General features: G+C 37.6%; 2 protein-coding genes across 4 annotated transcripts; both read left to right on the plus strand.

The window, feature by feature from the left end:
- On the plus strand, positions 1 to 3,744 carry LOC114454097 (cytosolic sulfotransferase 3-like). Of its 3 annotated transcripts, none has more exons than XM_028434278.1 (7): positions 1 to 206; positions 342 to 470; positions 631 to 689; positions 1,893 to 2,019; positions 2,091 to 2,188; positions 2,267 to 2,441; positions 2,506 to 3,012. In XM_028434278.1, exons 1-7 carry the CDS (start codon positions 68 to 70, stop codon positions 2,616 to 2,618), a joined length of 840 nt encoding a protein of 279 aa, XP_028290079.1. In that variant the 5' UTR covers positions 1 to 67; the 3' UTR covers positions 2,619 to 3,012. The 3 variants fall into 3 exon arrangements, with proteins under 3 accessions (XP_028290079.1, XP_028290078.1, XP_028290080.1); XM_028434277.1 differs by having other exon boundaries at positions 2 to 206; positions 631 to 731; XM_028434279.1 differs by having other exon boundaries at positions 6 to 206; positions 389 to 470; positions 631 to 731; positions 2,506 to 3,744.
- Positions 3,745 to 8,202: 4,458 nt separating this feature from the next.
- On the plus strand, positions 8,203 to 19,649 carry bambia (BMP and activin membrane-bound inhibitor (Xenopus laevis) homolog a). The gene is made up of 3 exons (XM_028477270.1): positions 8,203 to 8,630; positions 14,315 to 14,590; positions 18,627 to 19,649. Exons 1-3 carry the CDS (start codon positions 8,555 to 8,557, stop codon positions 19,040 to 19,042), a joined length of 768 nt encoding a protein of 255 aa, XP_028333071.1. The 5' UTR covers positions 8,203 to 8,554; the 3' UTR covers positions 19,043 to 19,649.
- The last annotated feature ends 1,227 nt before the right edge of the window (positions 19,650 to 20,876 follow it).

A 20,876-nucleotide genomic window follows, 5' to 3' on the forward strand; every position in this document is an offset into this window, starting at 1 on the left:
GTTTATGACTTAACGTCCTCATTCAGTGTGTTTTGAAGTTAACGGGGCAGCGCTGGTTGTGAGAAAAATGGATTCATTACCTCGTACAGAGTTGTTTGATTTCCACGGAGTCTCAATGACACATTCTTTCACAAACAACTGGGAGAATATTCAAAGCTTCCAGGCCAGGCCGGATGACATCCTCATCGCAACTTATCCTAAAGCTGGTGAGTTCTCAAGTCAATGAGAATCAAATGAGGAGTTCATGGTGTTGTAGGGAATGCTTAGTATTCTGTTAAAATGGCATCCAGTGTAAAGTTAGTGTTAGAGTGTTTTAAGAAGAACGTGTCGGCCTCTTGCAGGGACCACATGGGTCTCTTACATCCTGGATTTACTCTACTTTGGTCAGAATTCCCCTGAGCGTCAAACAAGCGTCCCCATCTATGAGAGAGTTCCTTTCTTGGAGCTTGCGATCCCAATCATGGACTCAGGTGGTGACGCAATACAATCACTCCTCTCATAAAAGCCAATCTTGATCGTCAATGTTTTACTAATGTAACCACTTCAAATCATAACATGCGCACTATGTTCTTCAAAAGCATTTCTCTAGGTCAATGGTGTCACTGACTTGTTTTTAACTTCCTCCCACAGGTACAGACTTGGCAGACAGACTACCGACCTCTCCCCGACTCATCAAAACTCACCTACCAGTTCAGTTTGTACCAAAGTCCTTTTGGGAGCAAAACTGCAAGGTTTCTGTTATACAGATTATGACATTATAAATGTACATCTGGTAGTCATTTCTTGAACAAATATGTCTTTGTCATTTCACCAAAGGCCCACGCACTTCAGTCTCAAAAAATTGATTTTTTTTTCAAACAGTAGGCACTGTTTGATCAGATGAATACTTTTTGAGATATGGCCAATTTAGTGAGGAGGGTATGTGTAGATTTTTGCATGTCCTTATTTTTCTTCCATTTTCAGCTTCCAGTATATCTCAGGAACTACATCACATAGGAAACTGAAAAGTGGTTCAGCTCCACCTACTCTCTCAGAATATATTAAAAAAGATCTGCTATACATCCTATCTGTGGACATACCAGCTCCTCACATTGGAAAAAAAGTTTGTTGGGGTTTCAGGTTCAAATATGTTTAATCCTACAGTAAATATATTTACATGTGTTTCAGCCTCAGCTCAGCTCCCTGTAATTTAATCAGCTTAGAGCTATGTACATAGACTGTTCACATCACTAATGATTAGTCACATATATTCATTGGTTTGGTGACAGTCTCTTGAAATCAGAAAAAAAAAAAAAAGGTCATGTGACCTGGAGAATACCTGGAGAATGTTTCACTTTACGGCAGTCACGTGACCACAGGCTCTGATATACTCATTAAGAGTTTTGCTAATATTTTTCCACTGGTTCGACTCCTGGTCATGGCCGAGGCAAGCAGAAAGTTTAAAACTGTTTTTGAGGAGGCTAAAAAGACGCCGCCAAGACCTGGTCCCCTCCGCCGACCCGATGTTTGTTGATTTTTGGGACAGAACTACAGCGCTTGTGGTCACTAGGGGCGCTAGACAGGTCAAAAGTTACAGTGTGCCTTTTTCACCTTTTTGAAATTGTGTTTGGAATATAGAATTGTATCTCAAAAACTGAATTTTTGACAGTATTTTAATTTGAGACAATGCAAAAATGGCATTTAAAAAAAAAAAAAAAAATCAGTTTTTCACTTTTGGAGCCAATAAATTATTGTTAAAAACAAATTACCAACATCTCCATGCTGTAGGTGCAATATGTGTATTTTTTGGATTCTTAACAGCAGTTCAGAAAATGTTAACCGCTAACAGCTGCTGTCTTGTATATTCATAATTCATGATTTATAATTACACTAGAGGTACTTTCTCCCTATAGATCATCTATGTAGCCCGAAACCCAAAGGACACTGTGGTGTCTTACTTCCACTTTGAACGCATGGCTATGAATTTACCAGAGCCTGGAGACTGGAGCAGCTACGTCCAAAGATTCATGCAAGGAAAAGGTCAGAAATAATATTGTTTTCATCACAGAATGCACACTGACTTTAACCTTGGTGCTGTTGTGTGCCTTCAGTGGTGTTTGGATCCTGGTATGAACATGTGAACAACTGGTGGCAGAAGAAAGACACCTACACCAAACTCCATTACATGTTTTATGAGGACCTGGTGGAGGTAAAGGGTGGTTCACTGCATCCATTTCTTTGTAAATCCCTCCTTCACACTGATTATTGTGCCGATTATTGTTTTTAGGATACAGGTCGAGAGATAGATAAACTCTGCTCCTTTCTTGGATTGTCTCCGTCTGTTGAGGAGAAGAGAACGATTAGTGGTGGAGTTCAGTTTGACAAGATGAAAATAAACAAAATGACAAACTACTCCACATTTAAAGACATGGATTTTAACATTTCCCCCTTCATGAGAAAAGGTACAGAGAGGATTGTTGAGATGAGTGAAATAAACGGCGCTGGACTGATTCTGTGTCTCTACAGGAAAGGTGGGCGACTGGAAAAACCACTTCACCGAGGCCCAGAGGAAAGAATTTGATGAAGACTATGAGAAAAAGATTAAGGACCCGACTCTTCACTTCCGTGTTGAAATCTAAAGCAGGAGTTGGGAATGTGGAGAAGATTGTGCTAATTTCTAAAGAAAAATGACTTCCATTGCTTTAGATGAGATGAAGATGTGGAGGATTTTATTTCACTCAATGATCAGAATCTGAATCTGAGGCCCAGAAAAGGATTTTGTCACCAAACAAAAACCTTGTTTTGATCTCAACATATAGATTCTCTAAGATATTTTCTGTACCTGCTTCATCTTTGTACATCCTGGAACCACAACTATCTCTCCTATTGGAAATTTCTCAAGCGCTCAAGTTAAAACGATCAGAAAACCTGATGCTAATCCATGCTAGCACATGAAGATAAACATCGATCACCTGCATTCTTCCTCTCACTGTAAAAAAAAAAAGAGAAGTGAAATACAATGTATTCATTGACCTAAGGTTAGGGTTAGGCATATAGGCAAGAAAACTTTTGATAGGAAGGTCGTAGCGCCAAAATTTCACACCTGGTAAATCAGTTTCAACTGATCGACCTGTGGTGGAATTTTTTCTCTACGACTTACGGTTGCGAAGATATCGCACTGTTTTGATCACTTTTTGGTGTTTTTTTGCAAATAACTTTTGATAGGAACATGTCATTTACATTTTGATGGTGGCAACCCCCGCTGAATCAGTATAGACCTTTCCAACGGTACCACCCACATCCCTGTGCGATATTCCCTTCCCAAGATACAGCATAGCAAAATTTTCGGGTTTTTGCATTTTGAAATTTTCAAAGTGCTGTAGCTTTGCGAAGGAATGTGGGAGTAGCATGAAACTTGGTACGCATATAGGAAACTCATGTAGCTTTCCAACGGTGCCACCTCGTTGTCTCTAGCACCTTCAATTCTCGAGATATTGTGACTTTTAGCAAAATGCTAACATTTGACTGGAAGCTCGTAGCCTCGTGGATGGTACTGTTGGAAAGCTTGTACCCTTTTGATAAAACTTTGCCGTGTTGACTTTTATAATCTGTTTTAATTTACAGTAAAAAACGGTTCATAGCTGCTCATCAGATTCAATACGTAGAGCTCGACTGGTGCACTTTCATATATTTAAAGTTCATTATTCACCATCTTGCACAGTGAAACTATGTATTTGTTGACTAATAAAAATTAAACTATAATTATGACGACATGCAGTCCTTAGTCTAAGTTCACACACAAAATCACAACAAAATGCACAAACAAGAGAAAATTACAATTTACTCAAAAAAAAAAAAAAACACAAGATGACTACGAAATAAAACTGACTACAGAAACACACAAAATGAGATAGAAATACTAAAAATTATACCAAATGGCAACAAAAATACACAAATTGACTCTGACAACACACAAAACAAAGACAAAAATACAAATGAATAACAGAAGAACTGCAAAATATATATATATTTAAAAATACACAAAATGAGAGAAAAATATAAAAAACAAATAACAAACCCATTGTTCTTTCCTGTATTAATGTTCATATTGGACATTACCCTAAATGATAGACATGAATGTTGATAATGTGGCCCTCGGGTCAGACAATTACATTTATTGATCTTTACTGTGATCAAAGTTGTCTATTCCTGCTGTAACCTGTGTTGATAGATATAACCACTAGAGGGCAGTGTTTAGCCATGAATCACCAACAATAACTCAAAGCTGTACTTTAGAACAGTAGTTCATCAACTTTTTTGACTCAAAAATACTATGAAAAAACAACAATAGAGCATTGATTATGAAATCAATGAGTGATAACACACATGTTAAATAATCTCATTTTGAAAATAAGTGGAATTAAACTGTATTTTGTGCCTTCTGAATAGATTAATGTCAAGAGTTTTTATAATTTACGGTCATCTCCCGCCTGGTTTTGGACAAAGAACGACCATTGCATTTGGTCTAATCAAAAATAATTTCCCTCATCATTACTATGATTATCATTTATCCTATATTTTCTTGGCAGTGGCTATCCGTATGGTTGCCGTATCAATATACCGCCCCTTACTGGCCAGTTTAGGTCATGTGATAGGTCAGTCATTGGCCAGTTTAGGTCATGTGATAGGTCAGTCATTGGCCAGTGTTGGTCACGTGATAGGTCAGTCATTGGCCAGTGTTGGTCACGTGATAGGTCAGTCATTGGCCAGTTTAGGTCATGTGATAGGTCAGTCATTGGCCAGTTTAGGTCATGTGATAGGTCAGTCATTGGCCAGTGTTGGTCACGTGATAGGTCAGTCATTGGCCAGTGTTGGTCACGTGATAGGTCAGTCATTGGCCAGTTTAGGTCATGTGATAGGTCAGTCATTGGCCAGTGTTGGTCACGTGATAGGTCAGTCATTGGCCAGTTTAGGTCATGTGATAGGTCAGTCATTGGCCAGTTTAGGTCATGTGATAGGTCAGTCATTGGCCAGTGTTGGTCACGTGATAGGTCAGTCATTGGCCAGTTTAGGTCATGTGATAGGTCAGTCATTGGCCAGTTTAGGTCACCTGACTAAGACTAACCCTAAACCTAAACCTAAAGCTAAACCTAACCCGCTACGTACTTGTACTTCGGTAACCGTACCAATAGCACAGGGGATTGTCCGTATTTTTAATGCGTTAATTTATACATTTTACACACTCTGTCTCTCAAGTACCCCCTGTAGTGCCATACCCTTAGGGGTACACGAACCCCCATTTGAGAAACCCTGCTTTAGAATATGAATTGTTTATTATTAACTGTACCTACGTGCTTTAATAAGTTTGATCCTTTGCTGTGTGGTATTTCTATGATGGATCCTAAACAATGAGATATCTGAAGCTGAAGGTTGTAAAGGTACAATTATGCTGCAGTGTTGGAACTGCTGAGCTGGCGTGCCTGCAGCCGTGGACGAGCTGGATTGCAGTGGAATGGCGCCTCTGAGGAATTGCACATAATTGCTGTAATTGCAGAGTGTTAGTGTTAGCGCTGCCTCTTCTTTCCTAAAGCGGTGTCCTCATCCTGTCTCTTTGTTACAATGGAGGCCGACGGATGTTTCACCACTGCTGCAGCCAACATGTTGTAAACTTTGATGATTACACACACACACACACACACACACACACACACACACACACACACACACACACACACACACACACACACACACACACACACACACACACACACACACACACACACACACACACACACACACACACACACACACACACTGTCCTTTACACCAGTTAATCTCCATACTGGTCTGACCACTCCTTAAAAACAAACTACAACCAGAATCAAAGAAAGCTTTTGTTTCAATTCTCCAAAAATGAGGAAAAAATGGTATAGATATAATGTGGGATAATAAATAAAGGCCTTAGGTTCTATAGTTTCTAGAGCAGACATGGGACACTTTAATCTCAGTGAGGACCACAGACACACATGTGTCTGACCTGAGGGCCACATGACAGCATTTAGAATAATGGCCATTTTCTTCTCACTTTCTGCATTTTTCTCTCATTTTGTCTGATTTTGTTCAGTGAGTTTTTGGAGTCGCCTGTGTCTTTTTGTTGTCATTTTGTGTTTTTGAAGATAGTTTTGTTGTCATTTTGTATATTTTTCTGCCATTCTGCGTATTTATATGATCTTGTGTCTTTTTGTTGTAATTTTGAGATTTTGAAGCCAATTTGTTGCCATTTTCTACATTTTTCTGTCATTCTGTGTATTAATATTGCTGTTTTGTGTGTTTTTGAAGTTATTTTTGTAGTCGTTTTATGTATTTTTCTGCCATTCTGTATATTTACATCGTTATCTTGTGTCTTTTTGTTGTCATTTTGTGATTTTGAAGCCATTTTTGTTGCCATTTTCTACATTTTTCTGTATTTCTGTATATTAATATTGCTGTTTTGTGTGTTTTTGCTGCCATCTTGTATGATTTTCTGTCATTCAGTCTATTTATATTGTTGTTTTGTATCTTTTTTGGGTCAGTTACATATTTTCTTTTCCTCTTTCTGGTTATTCTGGAGTAGTTTTATTAATTTTGTTGTCCTCAAAATACATTCTAAATACAAACTGCAAAAATGAAATATTAGATGTTCTACCTTTTGTCTTATTAGAATAAGTGGGTTTTTGCAAAATACAGTAAAAAAAAAATGTATCACGTGACAACTAGTTAGAAATGTAATCTGATGGCACTTTATCAAAACCTGTGTAATTAAATGAAGAAGAATTGATCAAATGCTAAGGATTGTGTGTGTGTGTGTGTGTGTGTGTGTGTGTGTGTTCCTTCCTCCCCTCCGTGGCGCCGGAGCTCCTTTGGTTTGCTAATGTGCGGTGGCTCCCCGTCCTTCCTGTCGCTGCTCCGGGCGGTGCAGGGCTGTGGCCCGGGGGCGAAGCGGCGTCACCCGGGCGGGCAGCGGCTCCTTCATAAAGAGCTGATAACACACACACACACACACACACACACACACACACACACACACACACACACACACACACACACACACACACACACACACACGGGAAAAACATGCAAATGACATCACAACCGGATTAAAGACTGTAGCGTATACTATTATTATTATTATTATTATTATTATTATTATTATTATTATTATTATTATTATTATTATTATTATTATTATTATTATGTCAAAACTATTTTGTACTCAACAACTACTTACTATTTAATAAACATTTAATATAGAATACAATATGAACAAATCCTCTTTATACCAGAGGTTGTCGCTATAGTCCCTATGCTCTTATTTTGACATCTTTTACTTCAGTTTAGAATTTGCATTAGTCATTTATTTGTTTCAAGTTTTTAGATTCGAATATATTTTGTAATTGGTGTTCATTTATAAAGATCGACTTTTCGCAGCAAAATCCACCATAATTTTTTTTAGTATAACTTCAAAACATTTTAATCTAACTATTTCTAAAGGGCGATGGTGGGTTACAGCTTCAGTTAAATTAGTTTTAAACCACTTCTTTAGACCTTTTTTTTTTTACTGTGATATATATTTTTTGTTTTTGGTTTGTATCATATTCATGTTATCTTTTTTTCATCTGAAGATAGGCTATGATTTCTATTCCCATGTTTTAAAAATTGCTATTCTTGTTTCCCCCCTTCATAATTATTTACAATTTGTTTGATCGCACTATTTTGTGATGAAAAAAAACAAGATATATAAAAATTGCAAGACATCACAAGAGCATAGTTTGGGAAATAATATCAACAACAAAAGAGATAAGAAAGAAAAGAAAAAAACCTTTATACAAATATCAGAATAATTTTTATTGATAATAACAAAGTGTGTAATGTGCACACATGAATAAAGGATTACTCTGAAAAATACATTTAGAGGGGCTATGGTTTTGTGTAAAAGTGGAGATGATTCAAATGTGATTGAAATAAATAAATCATTAAATGTTTCTTGTTAGTTCATAACTTTGATCTGAGATAGTATTATTTGTAATCTAAATAAGAAACTGGCCAATCATATCAATATATTGGTAGCATTATGACTTTTTTTCTCTCCAATAATTGTCTTATTTTGAAAAGTCCAGCTCCGCCCTCGTGCTGATGTGGGTGGTGGGCGGAGTTTGTCCAGCTCAGTATTAGTCGTGCTGCTGATCAGAGTCTGTGCTGACTCAGTGTGAGCTTCTCTTTGCTCTTTCTACACATTACCGTGATGTGTGAACAGCTACCGGTGTCCGCACAGACAAAGGACATCATGTTTATTTCATTTTACAACTTTTTATAAGGACAGCACCCACTTTTTTCGCCTTTTCTTCCGAGGTTTAAGCGCAAAAGGCAGCGTGGCTTTTAGCGGTGTTCGGTAATGTCGGGGCGTCTTTGAACTGTTTAGTGCCGGAGGGACTCGCTCCTGCTCCTGGATGCTTTCTGAGCTCCTTCTGCGGCCTCATGAGAAGCTTCTTCTCCTGTGAGAGTGCTGGATCTACCGGGACCGAGTACGAGTGTGTCAATGGATCGACTGTCCACTTACATGTCTGTGTGGCTGCAACTGGAGCTCTGTGCCATGGCCGTCCTTCTCACTAAAGGTAGTGTGTGTGTGTGTGTGTGTGTGTGTGTGTGTGTGTGTGTGTGTGTGTGTGTGTGTGTGTGTGTGTGTGTGTGTGTGTGTGTGTGTGTGTGTGTGTGTGTGTGTGTGTGTGTTCGTTCTAAAGCAGGGATGAGAACTTTTATCACAGCAAAGATCATTAAAGTGTGATTCTATCCGATCTGAGGGCCACATATTCATAATAGTGACCAAATCTGAGCAAAAATACAGCAAAGAACCGAGTTTTGTGTGTTTTTGTTGTCGCTTTGTATACTTTCTCATTTTTGTTGTTTTGTGTGTTTTCGGAGTCATATTGTCAGTTTTTTTTTTGTTGTTTTTGTTTTTGGAGTCATTTTGTATATTTTGTCATTTTTGTTAAATCGTGTTCTTTTGGAGTCACTTTCTGTTTTTTTTTTTAATAGTTTTTTTTTGTAGGGGTGTCCCGATCCGATATTGATATCAATCCCATATCAGCCAGAAAACGAATATCGGATTTTATCAAACTGCATCTAAAAAATAACTGAGGTGAACTTGAATTATTGACTATTTTTCTCTTGTTTGTAACATCACTTGATCAAGCTTTTTCTAACATTCCACTCTACAGAATAAGTAATATTAGTATGTTTGATTCGTGCTGATATCGTATGCAAGACTGCAATATCGGTATCGTATTGGAAGTGTAAAAGTTGTATCGGGACATCACTTTTATTTGTGTGTTTATTGGAGTTCTTCAGTGCATTTATGTTTTTGTGTTGAGATCAATTTGTTTGTTTTATTACCCAGGACACTCTTGTAATAATACAATAAAAAAGATGTATAAAGTCCATTATATTAATTATGATAATATTTTTTTGCTGTACTTCTGTGCCTGTTTTAGTATTTTTGAATATTGTCATATTGTACAGTTACTCTGGGAACCACATAGTGGCCCCTAGGCTGCCTGTTACTGTAGTGTGACTCAGACCACATATTGACTATGGGAGCCAATAGACAAAGATCTGCCAGTTTGTGTAGAAAAAATAAACAATTGTAAATATGTGCTATTCTACATCATCATCGCTATTCTTTTAAAACTACTGTTCAAACATCAACATGGTAGTGGTTGATCTCTTCCTTTCACTCATATTATAAATAATTAAATCAAGTCCACTGACAGTTTAACAAGCAAAAGCTCATCAATGAGGTGATATGACCCTCTTTGTGTATGTACACACACACACACACACATACACTTACTGTACAATAAACAGGTTAAAGCTCAATAACTTTAAATTAAATAAAGACAAAAGTCACTGAGTCTAAAGTCAGGCTGATTTAAGAAACATTTGTTACATTATTTCAATCATTTTATCGTTTAAAACATTTATTAATAATATTAATAAGATAATAATTAACATAAAACTGTAACAATTCATATGTTTTGTTAAATAGACACTTTAGCTGTAGTAAAATATAAAGTCATGTATTTTGAAAAACACAATACCCTCAAAAAGAATATTTTCAAAAATAAACTTTAAGATAAATAACAAATGTAACCCAATGAGCTTTAAATGAAGTTGGAATTTAATTTAATATTATTGTCCATTTTAACAAAGGCCAAATTCAAACTCTGTGACATTGTGACGTCAGCGTCTTTATTTACAGCATCATCGTCTGTTATCAATAATTACAAAATAATGATAGTATTGTGAAAGAGTTCAGTGTTTCTTGTCAACAATTTCAGAAAGTGAAACTCATTTTGCATATTTATTAGAAATAGTGACATATTTCAAGACTTTATTTGTTATAATGCAAACCCAGTGTCAGATCTTTTATTTTTCTAAAGCTTGAATGAAAGCCCATGTTGCTTTGATATCAGATTTAAGTTCCCGTGCAGTGTTGGGTGTGGTGTACCCTGTTCCATACTCATTGGGCTTCAGGTCAGACTAGTTTACTGCTCAGTAACAACATCACGGTCATTGAACCAGAGTTTGGTACCTTTAGTTATGGCTCAGTGCCAAGTCCTGCTGGAACATGACATCAGCATCTGCATAAAAGCTTATCAGCAGAAAGAAGCACGATCAGATATTTGATGGTATGTTTCAGTATTTGTAGCGTTATTTATTTCAGTAGTTCATTAAAAAGCACCAGTCTGAACTGGTCAGTTTAACTTACGTTTAGAGTGGGCGTGACCACTGTCGTCCAGTTTTCTAGTGCTTTAAATCCTTTTTTTTTAAACTTTAGCAGAGGGTCTCACAACACTGCTGCACCAGTGCCACCCCACAGTGTGGTCAGAAGCTAAACTGGTCCAAAGGGATTAATTATAATCTACATCACTGTAGTAACTAAGGGTGTAAGAAAAAAACAATGATTCAGTGATATATCGCAATATTTCACTGCACCATTATCGTATCGATCCAAAAAATGTCCAAATTTATTTTTTTTAAATCATGTTTTTAACAAAACAAAAAAAGGATGAAATTGTGCTAACATGTATAGCATGTAAACGCCCATTCACTAGGTGTCAGTTAATGCATTTTAGCTTGGAAATAGATCAGACTTTATACATAAAACACACTGTGCACTTTTATAGATGTATGTGGTAGAATCTGAATCTGTTGTAGAAGCAAAAGTTAAACTTAAAAAAAAATAAATCAATTTGACAGTTTGATAAACATACCACTTATTTTACACTTGAATTACAGTTAGTTCCTATTAAACTGTTCTCGCAAGTTAAAGAAATAAAAATGAAACTTATTTTATTTTTATTCCCGATACAACTTTTTCACTTCCGATACGATGTCGATATTGCTGCCTTGACTATTGTCCGATACGATATCGGGACAAATCATACATACTTTATAACTTATTTTGTAGTGTGGAACGTTAGAAAAGACTTGATTATTAAAAAAAAAAAGACCCATTTATTATAAACCAATGGATTTCATATAATTAACCTTTTAGAATAAGAATATTCTATGATTGAATAAAATAAAATAAATCCAAGAAAACAATTTGTTGTATCAGAGATTTTAGATGGTCTGATTAAATCCGATATTTATTTTCTGGCTGATATCGGACCGATGCGATATCAACATCGGATCGGGACACCCCTATTCATTTCATATCAGTTTTTTCTTGTAACGGTGAAATTTGTAATTATTGATATTGTGATGTATCGTATCGTCAGGTTAATGGCAGTGCACACCCCTAGCGGGTGTGACCTCTGCCGTCCACAGTTTTCTTGTGCTTTAAAATACTTCTTTATAACTTTAGCAGAGGGTCTTCTGCTAAATGTAGATATTAAATGACCACCCTACAGTGTGGTGAGAAGCTCAACTGTTCCTAAGGGTTCAGTTCATCTACACGACCGTCTATTAAAGACACTCCACCATAGCCACCTGTGTGAGGTGTTACCTGCTTAGATCTAAACCCACTATGGGAGTAGGAGTTAAACTCACAGGTTTCATTTGCCTGCTGTTTCCAAGCTGCTATTCACAGAGCACTGAGGAGGGTTGGAAAGCTCCCCCCCCCTTCCCCCTCAGCCCACAAAGGGGCCTCTCCTTTCTAATGAAATATTCTCCAAATGACCTGCCCGGGCCCTGCTGCTCCAATCATTCACAGGCCAAACACTGATCTGATGAATGTTCTGCACCCACCACATTTTCCAGCTTCATCAGATCAGTCACATGAAAACCTAAAGCTCTTTGTGTTGCTGAGTCCAACACTTAAAAACAATCTTTTTCTGTCTTTTTCTTGAATGACAACCCAGAGGATGTGAGGACAGCCAGACGTGTAAATATAAGTTCTTCCACAGTCATGCATTTGTTTTGTTTGGGCAGGTCTCCAGCCCAGATTTGTGTTTTGAAAAAGCGTCTGTGGATGAAGTAATGAGTGGGCCCGTGTAAGAAGCAGGCAGCTGTAATGATAAGGTTTGCTTGGAGCTCTTTAGATGGCGGCCCCCTCTCCCTCCCCACCACACCCCGGCCCCCAGGCACGCCTGACCACAAGTAAAGCTTTGCGTGCAAGATTTAGCGAAGGAGAAAAAGGAAACTCATACACCCCCTCCACCCCCACTCCTCCACGTCTTCATTTACAAGTTTCCATTTGGGTTGAAAGAAATTGACATTGGCAAACAAACCCACTAATTATAAGCTACACACTTCCTGTTTTAAAAACTAGACAACAGGGACCATTTTACATTTGGAGCTGCTCAATGAGAGGGTGAATGAATAGGAGCAAGAAACGACCTTAAAGGCAACGTGATGAGCTGGCAACGTGGAAAACAACAAGGACGCGTTTATGTGCATTAAACTCTTATTTAAAGTCGCTGAAGACGAACATTTTCAGATAAAGACACAGTGTAGACCTCATGGATCAACATCATTTACCACCAAACGAATGTTATCCGTCCAGCGTCTGTTTTGATCAGGAATGAAGTAAAAATACTTGTATGCATCCGTCAATAGGACTCATCATCCCACAATGCAACATGTGAAACTTATCAACAAAACAATTGTTTACAGTGGAGAAGAAAAAAAACTTTCAAGTGGCAATTTTTAATCTTCTACGTTTGTTTGTCAGCAAATAACCTTTTATTTATTGATCTATAAGGGCTACACTGTCTTTATCTGAGAAAAAATATCATCTCCAGCACTTTAATAAGTTATGTTTAACTCATATTAAAACATGCAATAAGTAGAGACGCCCCGATACCACTTTAGATCCTGAGTACCGATATTTTTTCCACATAGTAGGGATGTACATTCCATGAATCTGATGATACGATTCATGATTTGTTTGTCATGATATGATATAACCTAATTCTAAACAATACGATATACATTGCGATATACATTGTGATATACATTGTGTTATTAATATCAGTGATAACAAATATCAACTTTACAAGTACAAAATGGTATGAAATACAATTTATCAATTTTTTTTGAACTCGCAAATGATAAGTAACTGTGATTTATGTACCAATATAAAAAACAAGTGGTATGTTTAAAAAGGGTCAAATTACATGTTTTTTCTTTTTTTTTTTTAAGTTTAACTTTAGTTTTTACAACAGATTCTGATTCTGTTAAGTTCTTAAATTATAATTTTTAAAAAGTAACCACATACATAAAGTGCAGCAGTGAGGTAGTTTAACCTGGTCTGATGTGGTTCACTGACACCAAGTGACCAGGTGTTTATGTGCTATTCATATGTTAGCGCAATTCAATGGATTTATCTTTAAAAAAACACATGATGATAAAAAAATATTTGGACATTTTTTTGATCAATAGAATTATCACATGGTGAAAATATAGCAATATATTGCAGAATAGATTGTTTTCTTATTCCCTTACCACAAAAAACTAAAATTAAATTGTAAGACAGATTTTATTTTCTTCTTTGCTTGTTAAAACAAATGTTTTTGTATTGGATCAAAATAATGTGGTCCCCCTAGTGGCCAGTCCTCAAAAATACAACAGAAATGGCAGGTTATCATTCAAAGCCATTGGATGCAATAGGTTTTGTTCCCTGATATTGATAAACTATTGGTGCAGTATTGAACTGATAACATCCACTATTGATGACAGTGCCTTAAAACCTAAGTTGTGTTTCATAAAGTTTTGTTAAACTGTTCTTTTCAAAATAAGATTTCATTGAAAGTGTAAAATACTAAACTAACACAAGCTTGTCGTTGGTCTCCAGGTGAAATCAGGTGTTACTGTGACGCGCCGCACTGCGTGGCCACTGGATACATGTGCAAATCTGAACTGAACGCCTGCTTCACTAAAGTGCTGGACCCCCTCAACGTCAACTCCCCCCTCACCCATGGCTGCCTCGACCCCACCGTGAACACGGTGGACGTCTGCAGCGGGCGGACAGCTGTGGACGCGCTCGCCGGAGCCACGCTGGAGTGTTGCCATGACGACATGTGCAACTACAGAGGCCTGTATGACCTGGCTCACACCAGGGATGCAACAGGTAAAAAGACACGTTCAGGCTTTTTGATGCAGATCTTTGGAAGTGTTTGTTTCCTCGTTTTTAGTTTCAGGAGCATTTAGGGCTGGGTGATATGGACCAAAACTCATATTGCAATATTTTTTCTTAAAATGGCGATATGATATAAATCTTGATGTTTTTAATTAAAATAAAGTCTTACCAGACGGGGGGGGGGGGGGGGGGGGGGTGAGGTGAGCAGCCTGGTTACCTTTAAGCTCTTTGAAGGAGAACAGATGTATTCTTCAGTTTGTATGTGCTCACTATGTAATTTTCCCACTGAGTAAGAATGCACCTCATAGTTTGAGCATTCCCATGTCTTTATGATGTGTGCTCACAGAGCAGGAGAGGATGGTTTAGTAGCTCACTCCATTCTAACATTTGTTTTTACCACCACTGACCCTCGTCTCTGTTTGTCTCGTCTGTTTCTCCTGTGGTTATTTTTGCTGAGATCTCATCAAACCTCTGTCGGAGCTGCTGGATGCTGAGTCAGCCTGAGGGTACGGCTGCTCGATTATAGACAAAAAATTATAATCACCATTATTTTAGTCATAAGTCATCACGATTATTCAAAAGGTTATTCGTCAACCAAAGAGTTGTCAATTGCCACAGAACTGTAGCATTTAATAACAAATAATCATTTCAAGGGAACTGTTAAATATATTATTTGAACACTTAAAAAGATTAAAAGAAAAGTGCAGCCTAAAAAACAGTCTGTAAACCAAGTGTATTTGTTAAAGTCCAATGCTTTATATATGCTTTAATCCAAGAACATCAGCATGTTTACGTGACGTGTAGATGATCCTAAATCATGGAAGTTTGCTGAGTATGTCTTTTTTGCATTTGTGACTAGCAAATAAAATATATGTATAGAGCTGCAGCTAATTATTATTTTTGTAGTTCACTAATCTATCAATTATTTTTTCGCTCAGTTGACTATTAGCACACATGCTTAGTGTGACGATATCTCAATACGGCGATATATCGCCATATTTTTTTTCCGCACGATCATTAATCAAATTTTAATTTTTTTTCAAAACGTTTTCTGCTTTTTCATTAAAATGTGCAGGTACGTCTTCACAGAAATGTTCTCACTGTTTGTTGAAGGAACCAATATATTGTTTACTGGAATATTGCACTATAATGGTGTCACTGGTAAGAAAAACCCTATTTATTGTTTACATAAAGCACTATTGGAGATACTTATTCATTTACATTGATATGTTGACACCTATTTACAGAAACTAGTACAGTGCCCGTCGGAAGTATGCATTCATATAGTGGGCGCTTAAGGAGAGTTATCAATTACGGGCATAATAATAACATACTCTGTAGCATTATTAAGGGGTATATTTGCAGATGCAAAGTAAAATAACGTGTGCAATTTCCCTGGTTTAATTCTATGAGACATGCGTATGATGAATGTGTTGGTTTTTTTTACTCATTTTTATATTTTTTTGTTTTAATTATTGTTTGTTGTTGCCATTGTGTTATTCTGGAGTCATTTGGTGGTTTTTTTAGTGTAGTTTTGTTGTCATTTTAGTGTATTTTTTGTATAAATATTTAGTTTTGTGTGTATTGAGTCATTTTCATATTTTTGTTGTTGTTTGGTGTATTTTTCTGTAATATATGTTTTTTGGAGTCATTTCATGTGTTTTTGGAGCCTTTTGTATATTTTTGTGCATTTCTGTTGTTATGTTGTGTATTTCCTGTATGAATATTGTATAGTTTTTTTGTTTTACGTCATTTGTGCATTTTTTTGTATAATTATTGTTTTTTGTTGCATTTGTAGTGTGATCCTTTAGTCATTTTCTATCTTTTTTTAGAGTAGTTTTTTGAATTTCTGTTGTCTTTTGTGTATTTTTTGTTTAAATATTTTGTTTTGTGTATTTTTTGTTTAAATATTTTGTTTTGTGTATTTTAAGTCATTTTCATATTTTTGTTGTTTGGTGTGTGTTTTGGGGGCGGAGGGAGGGAATCCATTCTAAATTCATACGCACCAGTCCATCCACGTGTACCTGCCTAACTTTCACTAAACTTCTCTATTGTCAGTAGTTAGATGTAGTGGCAGGTGTGTCGTTAGTGAAGCTGCAGTAATCATCAGATGACCTTCACTATGTAACATGTAAACACTTAGATCTGACTCAGAGCGTAACACTACTAAATGGTGGTCATTTATTTGCTCAACACTCATATACGGTGATCGATAGTGAAGCACACCTGATCGATGTGTGTGTGTGTGTGTGTGAGAGAGACTCTCTACCTGAGACTCTAATCTCCTCCGTTGGTTCTCAAACACACACCGCGAAAAAACAGCCGTGTCTCTAAAAGACTCACCAGTGGCTGTTTCAAACGATCTATTCAGAGAGCTCCGTGTCTCGGTCTAAACTATCTTCTTCTCTATTGCTCGTATGTTTACAGCTGCTTAGCTATGTGCGCAGCGATTGGCTCTGTCCGCACACGTGACTCTTGCTCTTACTCTTGACCTCACACCCTGAGGTCAAAAGTTGAATAGGTTTCATTTCGGGGCCGTCCAGAAGTTAAATGAAATTAAAATAAACATTTTGAAATGACCAAATTACTCCAAAATAACAGATACACACACTCGGGGTTTCTGGAACTCGTTGACCAAGTTTCAGGTCGAACTGGCACCGCGTCGGGGAGATATTTGCTCCACATCCACACAGACCTCCCTTGAATTATAGTATAGATGTTGCACTAAAATAGTGTCACTGTTCATAGGACACTTTTTCAATTTATTGTCTTTCAGAGATATAAAATAAAATAATTTTTTCACTTAATCTTATTTTTTTCTTGTTATGTCATTGATTATTGTAGATTGATTTCTGACCAAAATATCATTAATCACAGTATCGTCACATCGTGAGATAATTGTTATCGTGAGCTTTGCATCGCGTATCGTATCGTGAGTTACCCAGAGGTTCCCACCCCTAGTGTGAACGTGTCCCTGTTGTTCTGTTACAGCATGTTTTACAGAGGAATTAAAACAATGACATAAAACATGTATTTATAGTTTATGAAATGTAAATGAAATCACAATAAAATCATGAATGAAATAAATATCACAAACTTAAGTGTAAGTTGTCTTGAACAGAGTAGTAACAGTAAACATTCATTCATTCATTCATTTTCAGACCCACTTATTCCTGTTTAGGGTTGCGGGGGTCTGCCGGTGCCAATCTCCGGCTCTCATTGGGTGCTGGGCGGGGGTACACCCTGGACAGGGCGCCAGTCCACCACAGGGCAACACAGACAGACAACCACTCACTTAATAGTAAACAAAGAGTGTAAATAAATAAGTCACTTTAAAAAGCTGGAGCTAACCTGCCTGTAGGTTGTAGAGTTTGTTTTACTTAAATAAAGTCCATAAAATACAAGAATAAATAATTACATCTTGTTTGAAAGAATCCTTACAATTAAAAAAATGTCTAATGTTATCCAAGTCACATAGTTGATAATAAATGAAAGAGGTTTACTGTTCAGAATAAACACAAACATCAGCAGGAGGCAGAAAAAATCCTTCTAAGTGGATAAATCACTAATTCAGTGAGTGCAGGTTTTATAACGTCTGAAAACGTATTTAAATCACAGACTGTCACACATTAGCCTGTGATTAGAAATGATAGATTTGGTAAATATCAGTGGTAGTGATGTCACTCCTCTCTGGGCTCGTGTACAAACCGAGGCTCCACTATCTATGCCCCCCCCCGTTTATCTATGTCATGCTTTATTGACTGAGAGCTGAACTTCACATTTACACTGAAAGTATTTGACTTTTTAGTGAAAAGTTCTGAAGCTTTAGAAACTACTTCTTCTTCCTCTTCCTCCTCCTCCTCCTAGATATATATATATATCAATAAAAAAAAAAAAAAAATGTATATAGATATACATATTTTAAATAATCAGTATTTTTTTCTTGGTTGAGTATAATTGTAATTGCATAGCGTGACCAGAGGGCACAGAACGATTAAGTAACGACTCTGTCTCCCTGCTTCTGCAGATAGCAGATACCAGCCAGACACCAACAACAGGAACCTGGTGACTCGGGTCCAGGAGCTGGCCTCGGCCAAAGAGGTTTGGTTCCGAGCGGCGGTGATCGCCGTACCCATCGCCGGCGGCCTCATCCTGGTTCTGCTCATCATGCTGGCCCTGAGGATGCTGCGCAGCGAGAACAAGCGGCTGCAGGACCAGCGGCAGCAGATGCTGTCGCGGCTTCACTACAGCTTCCACGGCCACCACACCAAGAAGGGCCACGTGGCCAAGCTGGACCTGGAGTGCATGGTGCCGGTGACGGGCCACGAGAACTGCTGCCTCACCTGTGACAAGATGAGGCAGGCGGACCTGGGCAATGACAAAATCCTGTCTCTGGTGCACTGGGGGATGTACAGTGGGCACGGGAAGCTGGAGTTTGTGTGACTTTGATGCTGCGCCTCATATTTTAAACATTAAACAGACATTCCCATATTTTCCAGCCGGTGGACTGTTGGGGTTTCCTTTTTTTCATCCAGTGGCAAAATAACTACGAGACTGATCTCATGCCGTGTGGTTTTGCTAGAAGTGCACTTTACTTGAAAATGAAAAGTGGAAGCCACAAAGAGGACATGGGCTGAGGTGGAGCATGTGCTTCGTCTCCACTCTGGAGGATCCTGGACTACTCGCACTGAGCGCTGAAGGAGTCCAAATCTGTCTTATTTGCACATTTTGTTCAAAAGGTTTTCGTTGGATATAAAAAAAAAAGAAGAGAGGACTACAAAAACAGCAGGGTACAAACGGGACGATGTGAGGAGTGAATATATCAGTGTTTCACTGTAAATAAGGACACTCCTCTCTTCTGTTGCAACATTCAAATACGTTGGCAAGATTCTAAATATATATATTTCTATTTTTGTCTGATAAAACTGACCAGTGTGTGTCGTGCTCTGGGTGAATGTCAAACGTCTCTCTGTGATCAGACTAAGCTTGATTGTGAGTGTGAACGAAAGAAAGAAAACACATTAAAAGTGACTTGTTATTTATATTTTGACTCCTTTTGGTGTGGCTCTTTTTTTTTCTTTCCTTTATTGCTTAAATCAAACGTGTGTGTGCGTCTGTGTGTTTTCTTGGGCTTGACTAAAAACGTCTTTTTTGCATTGCATAGAAAGCAACACTTAGGCATTGAGAGGCTTAAACAGACGTGTGCTGTCCTGCTGCTACAAAGACAGCTGAGCACCAGCTAATCTGGATGAAAGTAGAAATATTCCTCAACAAAAGGAAACCTCTTCCCGTTCAAGTGCATCAAATGAAATGGAAACAAAGAATGTGAGAAGAATTCAAAGTTCATGTCAGCGCGCACACAGAACCTGTTTAGCTTTTAACGAAAGAAAATAACCACAACACTTATCTGTCAATGTGTGGTCTATTAGGAAACGTTATGTCTATGCTGAGGTTTAGATCAGGGGTGTCAAACTCATTTTAGGGGCCACAGACTTTAGGTGGGGAAAAGTAAATTCAATATTAATGTGCCCTGGTTTGCATTTCTACACATAAATGTTACAGTATCAGAGTATATCCATCCCTGCAGGATCTTCACTTAAATTTTCCTGATCTTTGAGAATTTGGAGAAATTTCCTGGAATAATTTGAGGAAAATTTGGAAAAAGTTCCTTCAACGAAATGACTGTCGTCATGAGAACTGGAAAACTGAGTTCTCTCATTTTTCAGAAGAAATATTTCTGATGAAATGATCTATGAGGCCTGTTATTTATCAACCCCAGCAGCTTTACATTTTGAGGCACTGGGTTAGAACAAACTGAACTTTCCCTTTTAGGTTTGCTTAATATTTATTAGCAGAAAGATGAAAATGACGCTGAATTAAATCCAGGGTTTAAAGGCTTCATTCCACAGGGCTGGCAATGAAGTGAGTGCACCACTATAAGAGGATCTCTTAGAGTCTGTATTAGATAAAGTGGAAGCTAAACATTTGGAATCATTAGTAGCAAAATAACATTTGATCTTGACCTCTGACAATGTACACAACTTTTAAAGGACGATAACACTTGAACATGTTGTTCCTTAAAGATTAAATGTCTGTGGGAAGTTGAGGGAGCGATGCTTGTGTTAATAAAGTTCACACCATGTTGCGCTCACTGGTTACTGGGGCAACCGGCGCTTAGACAAGCTGTAAGTATTTGGACGTGGAGGCCCGACTGTGTGTCTCTGTGATTAGCGCTGACCCCTGTTACTTTCCATTAGAAGGAAAGGAAAACGCTCTC

The sequence above is a fragment of the Gouania willdenowi genome, chromosome 20, assembly GCF_900634775.1.
Source record: "Gouania willdenowi chromosome 20, fGouWil2.1, whole genome shotgun sequence".
In the NCBI taxonomy this organism is placed as follows: Eukaryota; Metazoa; Chordata; class Actinopteri; order Blenniiformes; family Gobiesocidae; genus Gouania; species Gouania willdenowi.

Bases quoted from the DNA above. Each gene is read 5' to 3' on its own strand.
- LOC114454097 (XM_028434277.1), top strand. From the start codon at position 68: ATGGATTCATTACCTCGTACAGAGTTGTTTGATTTCCACGGAGTCTCA. The intron at 2,189-2,266 runs GTAAAGGGTGGT...TATTGTTTTTAG, and splicing joins TTTATGAGGACCTGGTGGAG to GATACAGGTCGAGAGATAGA. The intron at 2,442-2,505 runs GTACAGAGAGGA...GTGTCTCTACAG, and splicing joins TTCCCCCTTCATGAGAAAAG to GAAAGGTGGGCGACTGGAAA.
- bambia (XM_028477270.1), top strand. From the start codon at position 8,555: ATGGATCGACTGTCCACTTACATGTCTGTGTGGCTGCAACTGGAGCTC. The intron at 8,631-14,314 runs GTAGTGTGTGTG...GTTGGTCTCCAG, and splicing joins GGCCGTCCTTCTCACTAAAG to GTGAAATCAGGTGTTACTGT. The intron at 14,591-18,626 runs GTAAAAAGACAC...CTGCTTCTGCAG, and splicing joins TCACACCAGGGATGCAACAG to ATAGCAGATACCAGCCAGAC.